The sequence below is a fragment of the Pholis gunnellus genome, assembly GCF_910591455.1.
Source record: "Pholis gunnellus genome assembly, chromosome: 2".
NCBI lineage: Eukaryota > Metazoa > Chordata > Actinopteri > Perciformes > Pholidae > Pholis > Pholis gunnellus.
The window spans coordinates 26545403-26565486 of record NC_136536.1 but is presented as its reverse complement, the minus strand read 5'-3'; the positions used below and the strand labels follow the sequence as shown (position 1 = coordinate 26565486).

The 20084-nt window shown below is 40.7% G+C and overlaps 3 protein-coding genes across 4 annotated transcripts; all 3 read right to left on the bottom strand.

Annotated features, from left to right (window-relative positions):
* Positions 1-1390: 1390 nt before the first annotated feature.
* Positions 1391-4257, bottom strand: crebzf (CREB/ATF bZIP transcription factor). Its single transcript, XM_079177073.1, has 4 exons — positions 4118-4257; positions 2432-3257; positions 1880-1913; positions 1391-1777 (listed from the first exon to the last, which is right to left on the bottom strand). The coding sequence occupies exons 2-4, from the start codon at positions 3196-3198 to the stop codon at positions 1679-1681; spliced, it is 900 nt and encodes a 299-aa protein (XP_079033199.1). The 5' UTR covers positions 3199-3257; positions 4118-4257; the 3' UTR covers positions 1391-1678.
* A 1372-nt stretch (positions 4258-5629) lies between these two features.
* las1l (LAS1 like ribosome biogenesis factor) lies at positions 5630-8306 on the bottom strand. Its single transcript, XM_079169525.1, has one exon. It carries the CDS (start codon positions 8161-8163, stop codon positions 6436-6438), a length of 1728 nt encoding a protein of 575 aa, XP_079025651.1. The 5' UTR covers positions 8164-8306; the 3' UTR covers positions 5630-6435.
* Positions 8307-13763: 5457 nt separating this feature from the next.
* LOC306710885 (tumor necrosis factor receptor superfamily member 14-like) lies at positions 13764-19935 on the bottom strand. Of its 2 annotated transcripts, XM_079179602.1 has the most exons (8): positions 19805-19935; positions 17763-17864; positions 16309-16434; positions 15393-15551; positions 14753-14837; positions 14274-14413; positions 14121-14138; positions 13764-13884 (listed from the first exon to the last, which is right to left on the bottom strand). In XM_079179602.1, exons 1-8 carry the CDS (start codon positions 19833-19835, stop codon positions 13823-13825), a joined length of 723 nt encoding a protein of 240 aa, XP_079035728.1. In that variant the 5' UTR covers positions 19836-19935; the 3' UTR covers positions 13764-13822. The 2 variants fall into 2 exon arrangements, with proteins under 2 accessions (XP_079035728.1, XP_079035729.1); XM_079179603.1 differs by lacking the exon at positions 14121-14138 and having other exon boundaries at positions 13778-13902.
* Between the last annotated feature and the right edge of the window lie 149 nt (positions 19936-20084).

Here is a 20084-nt window from a genome sequence, read left to right as displayed (position 1 = left end):
ACTAAAAAGCACCACCCTGGGAGACTTTAGAACAGTACATGCTCTCAACTGTCCAACTACAAAGAGGAATTGATCTGTAACTGCTCATCTCATCAACCTCACACTTGGTGGGTGTTTTGCTGGGGACCCAAGGGAGTCAAATTTGGTCACGTGACATGTTCAAAATGTATAAACTTTGAATAAACAAGTGAACAACGCTGTGTGTAGCAGCAGGGGGCGGGGCTTCAGGGAGTTGCAGACTTGAGTGTGTCGCTCACTTTGGATGCTGGATGCTTACTAACATGACTAGCAAACTCACTCGGTGTGCTCCAAGGGGCTCAGGTTCCCTACAGGTCAGGAAACACACACCATCAAGGTTTTCCACACACAAAGCAGCTTAAGCTGACTGACCCAGCCCATGAAAGCCCCCCTCCGATATTAATAATACTAGCCTTTTTTCATAGTAGACATTTTTGACTTGTCGTGGTAGAAAAGGTGCAGGTGTATTTAATAATATTAAAGTGATAGTTCAGATGTTTAGAAGTGTGGTTGTATGAGCTACTTCTCCATACTCAGTAGATGGAGTTTGGAGAAACAGACAGGAGCAAAGCTGCTGTGATGTATTTTAGACACCTAAAAAAACTGTTTACATGTACATTATATTTAGAACATTTTCCCTGCTATATCTTGCTGTCAAAATCCCTCTTTCTAGTAAGGAACTGAAGCTGTTATGTCCATCTGTGCTCTCTTTAACTCAAGACTCCACTGACAGAAACAGTAATGTTACCTCACAGAACACAGGAGTTGCTGATTCGTCTGACAGCAAGCTAAAGCAGTGAAAAGATTCTAAACAGCAGTACGTTGCTTTGCTTTTGTGCTGGGACTTCGACCACCATCTAATGTAGGTACACAGAGTATAAAGTACATCAAAAAAATCGGAACTATCCCTTTAATGATGGCTGCATTCTACTGAAGGAGGTCCTGGTATTGTTTGTGCTCCGCTCATTGGAATATCTGACTGGGACACTTACTAGAACTGAGCCACCATTGTCAATTTCACATGTGCTTTTCCACTAGGACACGTTAAATGACTTCCATGAAAATGGTCTATTATAAAGTATAAAACAGCGTTGAAAAATGACTGATATATGCATCTATGGTTTGAAACAAACGGGCTAAATCATGGGCAGAACGAGTACTCCCTGTGGGTCCCCGCATACTGCATTGCTTTGTACTTCCATCAAGTGAGGTCTCGGTCATTTGTTTTGACAACCTTTACCAGACTTGACCCAAATGTTCAGGAAAAGTAAGACCATTATCGGCAGAGAGCTTGCTGTTTAGAAAGAGAAAAAGAGATGCATTAATATCAACAGTACAGAACAAGACACAGTAGATATTAGTAACTCAAACATAATGAAAATATGATTTATTTGTCCAACATGAAGGTCATTTGCCTCAAACAATATGTATTCAAATTATATAGACATTTACATTTAGGTACACAAAGATGGCAATTTCACCACTTAAATCAGATACTTTTGGGTGTATTTACTTAATACATTCCTGCAAGTCAATGTATACAAGACATAATTATGAGACTATTAAGTCTCTGATGGCATCACATCATGAGTAATGGAGCAGCTGTGGTCAAGCCCCCAGAAATGCTACATGAGCTACAGATGTTGTGAATAAAATATGATCACGCATACCATTTGTTACCGATACTACCTTTAAAAAAATACCAGGCCACGTTGGCAGCAGCTTGTCCAGCCTCTTCACCTTCCACCAGCAGAATCCACTTTAGCATAAAGAAAAATAGGTGGCGCTAAATGAAAGCATTCTTTTGTACAATGGTGCCGGTTCACAAAGAGATCAATTCTTACCTCAAGGAAATATTTACAGTCTTGTCGTTTTTAGCATTCCCAATTTGACAGCTGATACAGGGTCTCTCTTTGTGGAGCTTCACCGTTATCTTAACATCTTAGTATTCAGGATACTTCAATTTAACTCTAAGATTTACAATCAAATAATTTCCTACAACAACAAACTGTAAATAAAATAAATCATTTAAGTACTCAAAATCCACTAACTGGGAAGAACTATATCAAAACAGAAGTACTAAGGTTTCTGCTCAACGCCTCAGGCCTGTGAAAAACAACTACAAAAACATCTGTTCTTGTCTGATCCTTACCATGGAGTCAGGGAGGTAAAGGTGTTCAGAAAGCCACTCATCCCGCATGGTGCATCAACCACTACCTAGAAGAAACTGTCAACAAGGTTTAGCAGTAACGTGTACTCAATCCATCATCACAATGAAACACATGCACATTCAGCAGTTCTTAGTTAATCTTAACTAATTCAACAGTGTTCATCCACCCTCAAGAAGTTCGGTAAAGACCCATATCAAGTTCAGTCTCAATATCTGAAAACAGAGATAAGTACTTGACCCTACATTTTGAGCGATGTGCTTGCACTCTCTGCACACTTGGTGCAGAACTCCACTGAGACGTGGTTCTTGTCCACGTGCAGACACACGCCACCCGCTGTCTCTTTCTCCTCCACTTTCACACGCTTTCTGGGCAAGGCGTAGTCGTGGTCGTTCGAGTCAGGCCCCTGGAAAAGGGAGGAAGATAATTTCATCCCATTCACACCGCTCAGTCTGGACAAGAGCTGGGCTAACATGCTCTCATTGGCAAGCACAGCCCTCAAGTACCTGGTCTCATCTTCCAACTCTTCCACTCTCTTCGTCAGTTGAGAATTTTCCTGTCGGAGCACATTGTTTTCTGTTGACGCGATGCCAACTTTCTTCTCCAAGCTGTTGACATATTCTTTCTTCCTGAGACGATTCAATCTGGCAGCAACGGCATTTTTGTTGATCATGTGGCTTGACTGGCTTTGCCTCTTCTTAATCCTGGAGTCAGATGACATTCTATCTGGAGATGATGCCATTGAAGCCTCAACCTCGGAACCTTGGTCTTTGGCACTCAAACCAAGATCAGCCAACTCAATATCAAAGAGCGAGGAGGCAGTATCTCTTTCAAGTGTCCATTTTAAGTCTTCAATTCCAAACAGGTCATCTAGCTCTAGTCCAGTGGTGTCCATATCATCCGATGGGAAACCCGCAGATGGACTTGAGAAATCTTCGACAGTTTCCACCACTTCAACCTCCAGAGGCTGAAGCGCTGCGTTGTTCATAGTGCGTCTTCTTCTTGTGATCATTGTGGTTTGACAGTCGGACTGCAAGGAAGCTGTCCAGAATATCGCCTGAGATTCCTCACCTTTGGAGACAACAAAATATATTGTGAGTGTGTAATCTTGCAGCAAATAGCCCATTCATTTATCAGGGAAATGTATTATTGTGATACCAATTTCAGTCACTGTAAAAGCGATACATTTTCCCTAAGGAGAAATCTATAGCTCAGTGTGGACTGAGTAGTAAATGTATTTGCCATACTTGACACTTAATGGACGTACCAATTGTGTTTTCAACATTTCTACCATTGAGTTGGCTCTGTTTAACTGTGGTAACGTTATCTTTTAGACAGTGACATATATTTACTTTACTCCGGACATTCTCCATTTTCTTACAGGCGAAGAAATAGCGACGGTGCGTGTTGGCTAAACGTATTACCAACGTAACTGACTCAGGCCAGATAGCATTTGTACCTAACGTTAGCACTATCCGGAGTTTTACAATAATGCCCCAAAATGCACCGTCACACATAACTTACCTCACTATGCATAATTCCACCACTGTTAAAATACTGAGCGTATTAGGTCAATAAACAAAAAATGACAAATGATATTCGTAAAGTTAAGCTTTCCATCTAGGCCGCAATTGTCCTAGAAGCTTTAGCAACTTGCAAACGTTAACGCTAGTTGACAGTATCCAACGTATGTCGACACCAGTGTGTTCTGGTGCATTAAAACAAAAAGTGAAAGTCTTATTTACCCACAGTGACATTTATTCTCAGTCAATTGGTTAACGTTAACATATTTAGCTAACTAACAAGTGCTCGCTCGGTTTTCGTTCAAGCTAACGTTAACGTCGACTAAAACCATGAGGCGTTAACCAACACAACTAGCGTACTGAATGACGCAGCATATTTTACCGCCACTTCTCCAACCAGCAACTTACCGTCCCGATGAATAGCCTTAAACACTAATGAAATTAGAAACTACTGCAACAGTCAGTTGAAGAAATGGCGCTGGTAACTGAGTGCTTGCTCAACCGCTCACAGCTTGAAAAACGGAGGACAATGGCTCCGGACGAGAAGCAGCGCTGCGAAGACACTTCCGGCCAAGTTATCAAAAAATAAAAGTCCTACAGAACTTTGGTCGGCGAGTGCACAACAAGTGCATGTTAATATCCGCAGTGATAATGACCAGCTATACCAACACCTCTCTGACAGAGTACAAAAAGTAAAGTATTTGTTACATGACTGTTGTATCACATTTTATACAGGTGTCTATTGTTCAGGTCACCATATAATGCTTAGAATATAACCTGTTATCAGAGATGGGCAGTATTTCTATTACTTGTATTTGAAATACGTATTTCAATAACTTTTGAGTATTTTGTAATTTGTATTTGTTAGGGCCGATAAAAAAATCTAACGTAATTTGTAACAAACTACTTTAGAGTGGAGTAATTTTGTATTTAAAATACTCAAAATATTTTCTCCAGGAATCAAAAAACAGTTCAAGAGTTCAGTCTTCAGATCTTCAAGTTCAACGGATTGTCTGTCAAGTTAAATATTTTATCTGAGTGTGACAGATGTCAACTAGCTTGATGTATAATTTATGTCTGGGTCTGGCTACATAGCCTATTGTATATACATGGTGATGGTTATAATATCAAGCTAGCGATCGATGCTAATGACGCTAGCATGCTGTCTAGGCTAGTGCATAGCCAGTGTTTAGCAAGTTAGCTTATCAGTCGAGAAGCTAGCTATAGGAAGAGGGAGATTGGGAGCTTGTATGTCATATGTGATGAATATTTTCTTGTTGATACAAAGCCAAAGTTTATGGGCTGTTAAGTCCCATTAATAAAAAAATATATATACATAATCAATCAAGTTGTTGTCTTTTAATAGCTTTGCTTAGTTACATTCTGTGACTGTTCTTCCTTTTTGTAGGGTTCACCAGAGCTTTGTGTACATTATATAAACCTGAATGCTATGCTTTACCAAATTGTGAGAAAACAGAAAATCCAGAAAAAAGTATTTCCTATATTTTAAATACAAAATACATGTATTGTATTTCGTTACATTTTCTGGCACCAGTATTTTGTATTTTACTTTAATAGATTTATTTGAGGGGTATTTTGTATCAAAATACATTTTGATGTATTTTTGCCCATCTGTTTAAGATTGTAGTTTTAAAATGTGCACTTTTGTACATATAACGTATTTGTCCTAATTCTAAGTTAGCTGCTGCTAAGTTGTGTGTGTTAAGTTATCTAACAGAACAAAGATGACAGGTTTCCTTCACTTTAGTGCTGCTTTTAGTCTGAAGGCCTTCTGAACGGTGTCTGCTCATGCTATTAGCCGTTCTCCACAGTAGACATACTTTTCAAATGTTCCATGAATCTTACACTCAAAAACAACACAATCACATTCCTTTGATAGGAAAATGTTTTATTGACCATTAATGCACAAAAGAAAATGTATTACACAAAACCACCTTGTGCTTACAACAATATCCTCTCTGCCAGGGTTTTCAACTGAAAGGCGTCTACTCCAAAACCCTTTGTAGGGCCGACAACTGCATCAACTGTGCTCAAGTTCACTTGTATCACACGTGGAAGAAAAACAAAACCTCACTGTACACCATCATATGAATGAACCATATCAATCTCACATTATTCTATTTATAACATATATGATGTGTCAAATGTCTGCACTTTTTTCTTAGCCACCTAATATATAAAACAGTGTCGACAACATGAAGGCTTTTACGAATGCTTTTAGATTAGGGCTGAAACTACCTCTTCTCTTCCATATAAACTATTCTGCTGATTATGTTTTTAATTAATATATGAATCTTTTTGGTCTATAAAATGCTAGAAACTTGAGCGGAAAAAAAGTTTTGGGTTGGAAGTTAGTTGAAGAGGTCTCTGGAAAACTATACGGACTGTTTTTCACTAGTTTGACATTTCATTAATTGATAACATAATATTTGATTTTAAAAAATCATTCGTTTTTATCCATAATGATATAAAATCAGAAAAGCAGCAATTTATCACATTTAAGAAGCTGGAACCAGCGACTGGTGAATGACTCAGATAAATGACATTTATGTCGATCGACTAATCAATGAATCAACTGCTTTACATATTTCATCCCTCACCAAACTCTGCTTAGTACTGAAGTTGACCTATTTTGAGCATTTTTTTTCTTTTATCCAAGTGTCAAAAAAAACTGGAACATCAGCATCAGTGTGCCAGCAGCTAACTCAAAACAGTTGCAGTCCAGATTTCAGCATATTGACGTCACTGTGGTTCCAAAGAAGGCCGTCAGGTGTTCTCATTGGTGCCAGGACTCCTGGGACGCTGTGCGCTGTGCTGCTCTCCAACTCCACCGGCTGGTCAAAGATGGTCATCGTTGAGTAGTTCTCCACCATGAGGCGCGAAGGGTCATCCGACTGTCCGGGGACTTTACCAAGAGGATAGTTCTTCCACAACACCTTATCGTGGCACAGCTGCCACGGAGACCCTCTGAGCAATCTGGCCTTTTCAGCCTGAACATCTGCCCATTTGTACTCCTGGGAGGACTCGCTCCTCTCCGCCTCGGCCGCCGAACGCCAAGGATGGCTGAGGTGCCGCGAATGCTGCAGCTTCTCGTGCAAGCTCTCCAGTGTGTATATGGGCTGTTGTTTCCGCCGTGGAGCCATGTCGGACTCCGAGTGTACGCCCTGTGTGTAGATGGAGCAGAGCTGGAGCAGCCTCTGTCGGGTTTCCAGAGGGAGGGGATGCTCCATGTCGTCCAGGATCAACTGGAGCAAGTGAGGCGTGCTGACACAGGGAGCATCCAGGCATGCTGAGAGCAGCTGCTGCCACCTCAGCTGGATGCGGTTTACAAAGACCCTGTCCTTCATTCTAGCCTTCTTCTGCCCCTTCGTTTCAAAGTGGTATTCAAATTTGTTGCTGTTGCAGATGATGACTTCTGAAATCCACGCAGAGACGTAGAAAGCCCTGTGAGTATTCTGCTCTTTGGCGAGCAGTTTCAGCTCAACAAACAGCTTCTCCAGGAGGAGGTGAATAAAGGGCGGAGAGTTGAGCATCTTCAGGAGTGGCAGCCAAAAACGCAGGAATGCTTGAGCGAGTCTGGGTTCAGGGGCACTGGCGTTGTCAGAGGCGCCGCAACCCAACGTTTCCAGTTGTTCCGCAGTTGGAACTAGAAATCCGTCTTCCAGCAACACATCAATCAGCAGATGACCTGACTGCAAAGCAAACTGCTTGATCTCACCTAGTAACCAGCTCATGTCTGCAAAGGGGGCTGGCCACAAGTTCTTCCCTTTGTCCTCAGGGAGTCTATCTAAAGCCTGGTACTGCTCCTTTTCAAACGAGATCAGAAGCTCCCGTGCATTCTTGTAGGCTTCCATCTCTTTCTGCCTTGCGATGAGCTCATCCCCTTGGCATTTCAGGTCTACCTCTTCATCCTCTCCATCCGACTCCGACTCCCAGTCCTCATTAGGCCCTCCTCCCAACTGCCTGGACCAGTATTCCTGCTGGAGCCACTCCAGAACCACCTTACATCCCTTTCGACACCATTTTAAGGTTGGAAGCTTCCTGTGCGTCATGTCATGCCTCAGGTCTACGACCCACTCTGGGATGTTCAGGTTCCCAGCTAGCCGCCTCAGAGGACGGGCTGTTCTCCCCTGCTGTCGCTCGGTGATCAAATTGACAAACCTGACCAGGCCCGCTCCATAAAGCAAGACCAGATCCTCTCCATCCAGCTGTCCCGACCTGTCCAGCACCTGGCACCTCACCAGGTCCGCTGTGCAGTCCACCGCCACGGGAGTGCTGTTGGCGTACCTGCCTCTCCACGCTGATATCCTCTTCAGGGCAAACCTCTGTAAGGCGGAGTCCTTCGAGTAAAGATACTCCAGGACCTGATCCCACTCAGCTTTGTTGGCCCATGCCACCACATGGCGTCTTTTCTCGGAGCTCTTCTTCTTCATTTTAATGGCGTAGGAGGCGCGCGGTTGACTTACGTTATCACCGTATACACATAACGCTCTTCTAAGCCGAGAAACGTCTCTAATAATTAAGTAACAAACGTAGTTTTATATCGCAGCGTCAGTGTTGCGAGAAAACGATGGTATCGCATCCCGGAAATGACATGTTTGCATCCGCTTCTTCTTCGTTGGGATTTTAACGGTAGCTTTGCGTCCTTAATGAATCACTACTGACACCTTGTGGAGTGGTGTCACATTTCCTCATCAGTCCAGTTCTCCTCAGGAAGCTAATATTGTAAGTAAGAAAAGTAATTATTTTATTCATAAAGCACCTTTCAAAACAGAGGTTAAAAAGTGCCTTCCAAAAAGATACATTTATTATCATCTATTAAAAGAACAAAATATGAGCGCAACACAAACAGGAGAAAATAGCCAGAGAAAAACAAAACAAAAGAAACATCACAGCACAAAAAAGAGTACATGTTTAAAGCACAAAAACACTTAGAGAAAAGATAGGTCTTCAGCTGTGACTTAAAACACCCAACAGAGTCTGCTGACCTGGCTCCCAGGGGACACTGGTCCACAGCCTGAGACACAGGACAGAAGACACACAGTCCCCGCAAGTCTGCAGTCTTGAACGAGGCCTAGTTCAGAGGACCTGAGGGGCCGAGCAGAGGTACATGACCTGTGTAGATCACTGATACATTCTGGAGCAAGACTATTCAAAGCCGTATAGATGAGGAGGGAGATCTTGACATGGATCCTTAATTGGGAGCCAGTGAAGTGAGACCAGAACGGTGATGTGAGAGCGATATGAGGTCTGAGTGAGTCAGCCTTGCTGTGTTTTGGACTAACTGTCTTGGTTTAGGCAGGAACAATGAGCATTACAGTAGTGTAAGTGGGAGGACACAAAATCATGGATAGATAACAATGGGCACATGTTTTGTTATATTCCTCAGGTAACGAGCAGGACTGTGATGTGACAGAGTAAAAACAAACAGCGTGTGTGAGTTGGGTATCATCAGCATAGCGTTGATAAAACACAACCAAATTGACAGATTAAGGGCCCTAAATGGAGCATGAAGAAATGAAAATGGTCTGAGAATTTACCTCTGAAGCAAGTTAAAGGAAATGATTCTAGAAAGTATTAATGCAAAGGGTAAATACCCCAACATCACTGTAATCATCCTGCTCCATTTTCATTTTATTGATACCACTTTCTGGGTCCACCCATTTTTCAGCTCACAGCCGTTTATCAAGTGGAAGGGAAGAACACCACCACTGGAGGCCAAGCTTGAAATCAATCTTAAAATGTAACATTTATTCTTGAAATGTAAAATGATAGTAGGAGTGCTAATAATACATGGATTGTTAAATAAAGTTGAAAAGGACTGTTTAACTAATTTATTCTACAGGTTGGGACAAACATGACACGTGATTACATGATGTAATGTTTCCAGCCAGAACTCTCTTTAATGGTTCTATACAGAATTCTTTAACATTCGGAGGGTGATGGCAAGAACCCACCTCTGAGGTTCTACCGATAATCTTTCAGTTTCCTTGTATATCTCATAGGACTTTGTCCATCTTCACTATAGTTTTCATGTAATTAATTACCCTGAGACCATCAGAACCATATTCATGAGGCTTAAACTTCATGAATCCTTTGAAGGCTGGTGTGGTGCGGCGCAACCCACAACAATTACAGTTCAATGATAGTTTTTGGGGGTCTGGCTGGAGGATGTTTTGACACCAAGACGTTCAACAATCATTTAAGAACTGCTTCCAAAATGTTTTTTTTAGATTAAAGGTTCTTTAGTGATGTTACGCTGTACGAGGTCAATTAGCCTACTGATGCAAACCACTGTAGCCTGTATCCCAGATTACATGGTGGAGATAATCCGTAATAGAGCAGTCTGTTCTACACTCTTTGGCCAACAGGTGATTTAGTTTGCACATGAACGAGAAATGAACCCTTTTGCAAATCAATTTGCTGCAACGCTTAATCCATCACTAGTGTTCTCAAATAGAACACTATTGTTAGTCGAACAACAAAACCCTTGAAAAACCCTTTCTTCAAAAATGTCATACAATGGGAATACAAACACAATGTACATTGTAGAATCATAAAGATAATGAGTGTAACCAGCAAAACACAATAAACCAACCTCCAGAATACCGAGGAGGGATTGTAATTATCTGTGAACTCATATCTCACATTCATGGACTTGCTTTATTGCTTTTGTACAAGCTCTGTAAAGAAACATGTTAAGTACTAAATGCATTATAGAGAAATGTAAGTTGAATATCCTGTAAACAATTTAATTTGGCTGCAAAATATTTTCTCAAATATAGATTTAAACCATCTAAAAATGAATTGGTCTTCTTTGAAAAATGTAAAAAAAACATGTAAATTGAGTTTTTATCAGTGAGGTATGAATGGCTCTGATCTAACCTGCTAAATATGTTTGTACATTTTGAGCCCTTTATGAACACTTTCCGTAAGTCCGCAGTTCTGCACTTTGCTTACAGGAATTACCCAAAATTCATAGCTTTGTGCCGTTAAGCCCGGTGTTACTTCTTATATGCCTACAGTCTATGACCCAGTCCCAATGTCCCCCACAAAGCCCTAGACCCTGAACCCTCAGAGACTTACTGACGTCACCTGGTAAGTGGTTGAGTGTGGGAGACTGTGAGGGCTTGAAATGGTGTAAATACGAACGGGACAGCAACTTTGCTACGACATATCACGTTACCTTGACAACATGTTATGTACGTGGGTGTTTATTTAATATTTTTTACTCCCTGATTTGAAAGTTTTGCAGTCTTTTGCCTCACAAGATGACCGTTGCTTGCATTCCTCTGATTTCATGTGTTTTTATGTTCCATCTTTAATGTTTCTGGGTAAATGTTATTTACACCCATGTGCCGTCCTTTTATTTTCGTACAACTCCGGCTTCCACTGGTAACCCCTTGTTTAACATCACATTGCCATGAATTGTGGGTAATTCCTTTTGGCAGAAATACAGACTTCAGGGGTTCATAAAGGGCTCAAAATGTCTGAGCCCTTTAATGCCTCAAACACTCGACCATCTGACAGTGGGACAGAAGTAAATGTCTGTGAGTGTGCAGATTGGGATTGGGCCTATGGGTGTAGACTGTATGGGTGTAACCGTAGACTGCATGGGTGTTACCGTAGACTGCATGGGTGTTACCGTAGACTGCATGGGTGTTACCGTAGACTGCATGGGTGTTACCGTAGACTGCATGGGTGTTACCGTAGACTGCATGGGTGTTACCGTAGACTGTATGGGTGTTACCATAGACTGCATGGGTGTTACCATAGACTGCATGGGTGTTACCCTTCATGGTGTTACCAGTGGCAGCCGGCGACGCAAACAAAATAGGTAAAAACCAAGAACGACACATGGGTGTGCAGGCCGGCAGAAACATTAAGGACTGAACATGATACATAAAAACACCCAAAATCAGATGAATGCAAGCAGAGACTATATTAGGTTACTCAACTGGTTTATTTATCAACCATTTCATTTAGTTTAGTTTTGTCAATGAAATAGGTTGTTTGACAGTTACCTCTCATCTTGTGAGGAAAGAGCCTGGAGGTCGTTCAAATCAGGGAGTACAAAATATTAAATAAATACCCACGTACATAACATGTTATGACATTGTCAAGGTAAAGTGATATGTGGCAGCAAAGTGCTGGCCCATTCGTATTTACACCATTTCATGCCCTCACAGTCTCTCACACTCAACCATTCAACGGGTGACGTCAGATAAGTCCCCGAGGGATCAGGGTTTAAGGCCTTTAGGGGGACACTGGGATCGGGTCACTACGGCGACTATAAACAAAGCTTTAACCGTTAAGCTTTTAACTGTCCTCAGAGCGCATCTGATCGATCTGCTGCAACGTTTGGTCTTGAAACATGGAGCCCGCCTCGTTTACCACGCTTCGTGAGGGTGACTCTTTTGCTGTGTTATCACCATTCATATTTATACAATGTTGTGAAAAATATTACTATACCCGCTTTGCGTGAGTCTTTTAATGCTGAAATACATAATACCAAAAACCAGGTTGTCTGTAAGTATTTTATTGGTGGTGGAACATTCTCATACAACACAGTTAGTTATCTTTGTGAACAGGCAAGGGACAACTCTTCTTTTAGACAGAGACACGGTGAAGTTCAACAAAGTTCAGAGCAAAAGTACTTATGCATGAATACAATATACTGAGTAGAAATATATACTAAGTAAGTAGAAATATATTCTCTGTAAAACATCTACTATGTACTGTATAAGTATCAAATAGGCCTGCATCATTGGATTATAAATATTAATGCATTTATGCGTTCATTACTTTAATTTTGCAACTGGTAAAGGTGGAGGTATACTTAAAAATAGTTGACTATAAACTTAATAAAACATCATTATTAGTAGATTTATATTTAGTGTTGAGAATCTATTATTGTCAAACAAATGTAGCGGAGTTAAAAAAAAAAGCTATATTTTCCTCTGAGTGGACCAGAAGTATAAAGTTTGATTGTAAATACTTAAGAAGTGTAAGAAGTATATTTTTAACCCAAAAGATTTAAAATTGTACTGCTAGGACAAGAGTGCAAAATAGTTTACCAAGCATAGAGGCATTTTCCTTTAAAATGTACAAAATGAGAAGGCTGTGCCATGGGTGTGTATGTACAGGTGCATCTCAACGAATTAGCATATCATCGAAAAGTTTATTTATTTCAGTAATTCAATTCAAAAAGTTAAACTCATATATTATATAGATTCATTACACACAATGTGATATATTTCAAGCGTTTATTTCCTTTCATTTTGATGATTATGGTTTACAGCTAATGAAAACCCAAAATTCAGTATCTCAGAAAAGAAAGGACCAATTATAAATATTTGTACCTCTTGTAATATTCTAAATTTCTGAGATACTGAGATAATGTATGAGTTTCACTTTTTAATTGAATTACTGAAATAAATTAACTTTTCGATGATGTACTTATTCATTGAGATGCACCTGTGTGTGTGTGTGTGAAAGATCCTGATGGGCAGGAGTCACCTTGCATGATAGCTTCTGCCATTAGTGTATGAATGTGTGTGTGTAAATGGGTGAACCATGACATGTAGTGTAAAGCACTTTCAATTTCAATGTAATATATTTGTAGTGCCCAAAATCACAAATCACAAATTTATCTCACAGGGTTTAGCAATCTACACAGCATTCCTCTGTCTTTGGACCGTCACACCCGAAGAGGAAAAAAAACCTCCGGGGACAGAGGGAGGGAGGGATCCTTCTGATAGGATAGCTAGAAGTGCAATAGATGCCATATGTACAGACTGAACAACCACTTTAAGTGGTCGCAAGAATAGACCATACAAATGCAATATATGTCACTATATTTACCATGTGAATGCTGGGCAAGGTGCTAACTGCTCATCAGGACTCAAACTAATAAGTCGCACACCATAGGCACAGCTTGCTTCAGCAATTTGGGGTGAAGTGTCTTGCCCAAGGACACACTGACATGGACTAGTGGAGGCGGGATCAAACCACCGATCCTCTGAGTGAAGGACGACCCTGCTGTCCACTGAGCCACAGTCAGTCCCTGACGCTGTGACGTCCTCGTTTCACTCAAAGCTGGTTGGATCCTGGAGAGCCAGACGGAGCCTCAGTCAGCTGTGTGCCCACCGGCTCTGATGGGAAAAAGGAGGCTATGCTTTATTGTGAATAATGTACAGATTGAAGGAGCTGACTAGAGTTGTACGATTTCATGTGACAAATAAAATGAACTGGTTGAAATGTTGGTGAAGAAAATAAGACATTAAATAAGACGTTAAATAAGACGTTAAATAACACGTTAATACACGTTTGAGTTGAATTGAATGTGGTGCAGCGTGTTTGAGACTATTTGCATATGGAGCTGACGTACCTAATGTTTTTTTCCATCCTGAAATACAAAAGCAAGAAAGGTATCAGCTAAAACCATTAGCGACCACCCAACGAAGGCAATGAGGAGAAACAAATTGGAGGAAATGATGGTTGTCAGAGCCAGTCAAATTAGGGATGCAAAAGGAGCACTAACCTCTGATCCCAAGGCCAACAAGTGTTAATGTGAATAATATGAATACAGGTATTAAGCAGTAATGGTGTCTTAAAGCAGCTCCACACACAACGTCACTGATCGTGCTTCCTTCTTGGACTTTTACTTCGGTTTCTGAGCATCTGTTGAAAAAGAGAAATGAAAGACAGCTTTAGTGCTTTGTGTGTTTCAAATGAAACCCTTTTCAAAATGTCTTCATAATGTTAGAAGTACAAAGTGGGAAAAGTCACATGTTAAAAACAAACGAACATTCAAAAGAACACTTTGAAAAAAGATCTATTGAAAGGAAGGATTTGGTCCATCACAGATGAAACTTGAAGGCATTAAACTAAACTACTCATCAACATAAACACACATATATATATATATATATATATATATATATGTGTGCATGCAACTATAGTGGGCATTTTGTGCCACAGGGCAGGAAGAGAGACATTCCTTAACAAACTAATTCTTACATAGTCCAAACGCTGCAATTCACACCCTCCAGTGAAAAATGGGCTGGCGGACAACTTTCACACACTGTGTCCGTTCTGCTGGTTCCTTAGAGAAACAGACAAAGCAGAGAGTAATTACACAGGAACCCATCATCCAGTGAACATCAATCAGACTCTGTGTCTTCATTGATGGATTTCTCATGCACACTCGTATCCCCGTTATGATCGATTGGGGTATATGTTCAGGAGGGTCACTGAGGCACTAGATAAATCCTGGTCTGGGTCCTAAAATCCTGCTTTCAGTAACCTGAAACTGGAAGAGGTTTCTGTTTACTGTAGCTGCACCGCCTTACCGTAGAACATATGGTGACACTCGATGTAATGATGGTCTGCATGCTGAAATAAAAGTCAAAATCTGACACAGATAATAAATAGAATTTCTATGATCGTCTTGAAATACAGCCAGGTGGTCCAGGCCCCCAGAGACCAGACTGGCAGAGAAATGACAGGTGTGCTGGATATGGAGGAGTCACAGACATGCCTGAGCTGTGAGCACCATGTGTACATGGAGCTGAATAACCAGCTACACCATGTGCCATGTCAACATCAGGTTAGTGGTGGGCATGGAAACATACTCACTGTCTGACTGGAGTTTTCTTACCAGGTCTTTTTATCCTGTGACCGGGGTTACAGAGCGTATGTTTTTGTGCCATAATACATTCTGTTTCATCCATCAAGGTCTTGCAGAAATATCCACTGACAACATCACAAACTGTGTCTTTTGTTACTGTGCAGTCCTGTTGGGCAAAGAGACCACGACCTGAAAGCCAACAGAAACAGTCATTCTATCACTGTTGAACAAACATGTATGACCCTAGAGCCAGAGATGGGTTTGTCAGTCTGGACTTCTGTAGAAACATGGCGGTGAGACTTATCGGAGTCCATGAGCTGACATACGCTAACGAAAACACAACGATTCTCATTTAAATGGAAATATTATTTTTAATATTATATTCCATTAGACACTGGACCTTTGAGTAATATTTGAAATCATGTGATTATCAGCTACTTCGTGGACTGCAACGGACAAATTGAATGAAATCAGAACCAGAGCCACAGCAGGATCTCTGATTGGCCAAACTACCTGAGCTGCACATAGGAGCTGGCCAATCAGAGCTCCTGTAGCTGCTCTTTAAGTTAGAATGACTTTTTAGGGGGTTCACTCTCTTACACATCTTAAAATGAAAGAGAACTGTTAAATGAAATCACTCACAAAATGACAGATCTATAATATCCCTGTGGTGCGTTCAAGGCTCCATATAAAGCACATACCTGCTACAACACAATTATATGGGCTCACTTTTCAGCAAACATCACATTTATTTTGAATCAAATTGCATCCATTACCAGGGCTGCAAATCGTTGCATTTTATTTAGATTATTTAATATTTCAATTTGTTTTATAAGTGTAAATATTGTCCAGTGTACTCATTCGGTCAAATATTTTTCATAAATAAGATGAATAAGGAGGTTGTCGACAAGAGTGAAAGAGGTTGATCAGCTGATTGTGGACTGACCTTGGTCACAGGGGGTGCAGGGGAAACATTTAGACAGGCCATTGGGTTGGTTCATAAAAGTCCCGTTCACACAGGAGATGCACCGTGTGCCAAACTGACGAGTGCAGTCTCTACGAACAACTGTACCTGTTCAAGACAAAAACACACACAAGCATTTATCATTAGGCATGATGGGAAATAACATTTACAACCAAAGCAGATGCAATACTGTACCCGATAGAGTCAGTAACAAGCCTTCTCTGACTTCAGCTGTTTAAATACTTTCACATCCAGATCACAATCTACAAAGACCAACTATAACACCATCCTATAACACAGTGACCGCATGGGCTTCAACTTCAGAGTGTTGTTTTTGCAGAAAGAAACCATCTGATTATTGTGGTAAGAAGGAAGTCAGAGGGATCATTTGTTCTTTACAGTGATGGCTTCAGTTTCTGATGAACCCATCACAGCTTGAAACCGTCCGGTTTGTCTTGTTTTGATGGAAAGATTGAAATCTCTCACAATGACAAATCTAGTTTCTACATAATGTACACACAGTGTGTCCAGCCTGCAAATTGCTCTTCATAAATAAATGACATGCCGTCTTCAAAGACAGCTAGAACTGTGTTCTTCCTGGTTCCATGGGTTGTGTTACAACGTCTTTGATTCCTGTGGACCATGAGATAAAGTAATGACCGGTAGTTTCCGTTGTTAAAACGGGTAACGTCCCTTTCAGTAAACACCATTTTATATGTTTTATTGAGAACAAAGTACATACAAACAATCCATAAGCACGTCTGATTCATTTGAAATCTGCTTCAGGTTGAAGATTGAAACCAAATACATAAATGACAGAGATACAACTAAACTAAAATACATAAATACAACATATACATAAAAACAGGGCTATCTGAAACTGACTAAAACATATCTAGTAATGAAAACGTTCTTGTCTTTAACAAGTTTCACTTTGCAGCTGGGTTTTGTCTTTAAAGGAACAGTGTGTAACATTTCAGGGGATAAATTGGCAGGAATGGAATAGAATATATATATATATAGAACTATATCTTCATTTGTGTATAATCAATTGAAACTAATCAAATTATAATTAACACCTAATCCTGTTCTGAATTTATTTGTTTCTAAAATTGTATATATGTTATTAAAAGCAATTATTTAGTCATGAAAGGATAAGAGTAGCTCCTAGCAGTACTACAATCCTAAAGATACCTCTCTCTGCCTGAAGGCCACCGTAGTTACCCAACACGCATGGGAAGAGCAGGCTGAGCCGAGGGTATGTAGTTGCTTTTAGTCAGAAGCCACACATAACCTCACACACTGTTACTTTATGCATTATGTATAAACAAAGATCAGACTTGACTGGCTTCTCTTTGGAGTTAGTTCCCCTGAACTGCAGCCAGCTCTGCGTTTGAATCCAGATAGACTGAGCGTAGTAAACAGATGTCATTTACCTTCGTGACACATGGGACAACATTGCCTATCCGTCGTTGAATATTCCTTTGACAGACAGCACAGTCCTGGTGCCATGAAGAGGGCGACACAACAGAAGACACCTATTAAAGAAACAGCAACGTTAGTTTCCGTATTTCTAGCTAATGGCCCAGTCCCAGTGTCCCCCCTGAAGCCTCAGACCCTGAACCCTAAAGGAGAGGCTGTGAGGGCTTGAAATGGTGTAAATACGAACGGGACAGCACTTTGCTGCAACATATCACGTTACTATGACAACGACAAAAAATAAGATGTATAAATGTGTGTATTTATTTTATACTTTGTACTCCCTGATTTGAACGACATCCAGGCTCTTTCCTCACAAGATGAGAAGTAACTTCATATAATCTATTTACTCGTTTTGTCAAAACAGCTTCAATGACAAAATCAAATGTTTAATAAATAAATATCCTCTGATTTCAAGTTTATTTTTTGTTCCATCTTTAACCCTTAATGTTTGAGTACATTTAATGACCTCCTCTTTGTTTACCTTTTTCTTTACGTCTCCATGCGTCCACTGGTTACCCCGTGTTTAACGCTACATTGCAATGACTTCTGGGTAATTCCCTTAAGAAAAGTCAGCGTCTAATGCTGATTTACGGTAAGGGTTCATAAAGTGCTCAAAATGTCTACAAGGGAGCCTCAAACACTCGATGATTTGACAGTGGGACGTGAGTCCGTAAGGGTGGAGATTTTACAGAACTGCACAGTGGTGGGCCGTCAGAGCCAGCTAAGCCTTCTCTGCTGGCCTAAACAGAATCACAAAGTTATAGCTATTTTATAATTTAATACTTTTTCTTAAATACACTACATGTATTATAATTTATAAAAATATTTTTCCAATTATCTTATCTTCTCATTGCACAGCTACTGTCTTCCTCAGTTGCTCTGCTTCCAGTGCAGCTTGTTTTAAGTAGAGCTTTTATCCAATCAGATTTCACCTCTGTGTCTCTAGGTAGAAGAGAGGCCCGAGGCCTTCAGACTCACCAGTGAATCCCTTCGCAATTTAAGTGAATGGGGACGATATTGTTGATTGTCATAGTGTTCAACCAATCAGATCTTTAGTTTGACATGTTGGCCGTATTCTTTGACGTGCCAGAGCTGCTAGCTGGCCTACAATTGGTGACAATCACAATATCTGCTGCCTGCCGAGCGGACATTTTCAGCCCTCAAACGCATTCAAACCTATTCAAGAAATACAACTGGGGAGGCTCGACTGTCTTCACTGGCGTCCATAAATCGAGAAGGACTTCTTACTGGAACTAAAACGCACGGATTTACTGAACAACTGTGAGATTAAACTCTTTATTAACAAAGAAAGGAGGAACAGCAGCTAAATAGTGAACAGCAGCTCTGGTAAGTTAAATGCGTTTGTTTTTACATCTGCAGTAGCTATAATATGCTTGTTTATACATCATTATTTGTACAACTTGTTTTTATGAAGATTGAACTTTTGTTTGGTTTTATATGTGATAGGAACTATTGTTACGTCCAATGTTGCTCTGGGGACATATTTAACCGGTGACAGTGTTGGCAACTTGGCGACTCTCTCGCTAAATCTGGCGACTTTCCAAACCCTCATGGCGACTTTTTTTGTCAAAAGCTACTAGTGACAAATCTAGCGACTTGTTCTGGTGTTATTGGAGAATTGTCTGACGTTATTAAAGCACGTACGTTCTGCACTGTCGTGAACGAGCAGCGGGTGCTGCCCCTCCGCGGCCCACAGCACACATAGGCGGTAACTCGCGCAGCAGTCCCAGCTGCAGTCAGAGCAGAGAGGAGACGCACTCCCGGCGTATTCTCTGCAGATAGGTGATGGCTTCATTTTTACACGAAACAAATAATAACCATAGCTGTGTTTCAGCTGCAGGACAGCAGTGAAGGCCCAGGTATAAAATGCATGGAATCTTTAACGTTTTCACTTTCATAACTTCCGTGTGACCGCCACTGGAACTGCGTAATCTTTAACGTTTTCACTTTCTTAACTTCCGTGTGAGATACTTACCGAAGACAGCCAATGTCGCACGATAACGCATTCTAGCACATGTTTGACAGTTCTGCCATTATTCGTGTTTTTTTCTGGAGGCAAACAATTCTTGTCCTGTTCCTTATTTTTTTTTCTAATTCTCCAATTTGATTGGCGGATCGCAACTGCCAACTCCTCAGTAAGAAAAGTAGCTATTGGCTGTCGTAAAAGTCGCTAAATGACGCCATTGCCCAATTTGCACAATCTTAAAGAGGGAGTAAAAAACACCCTAAATATGTTTAGAACTAAGAATGAACTT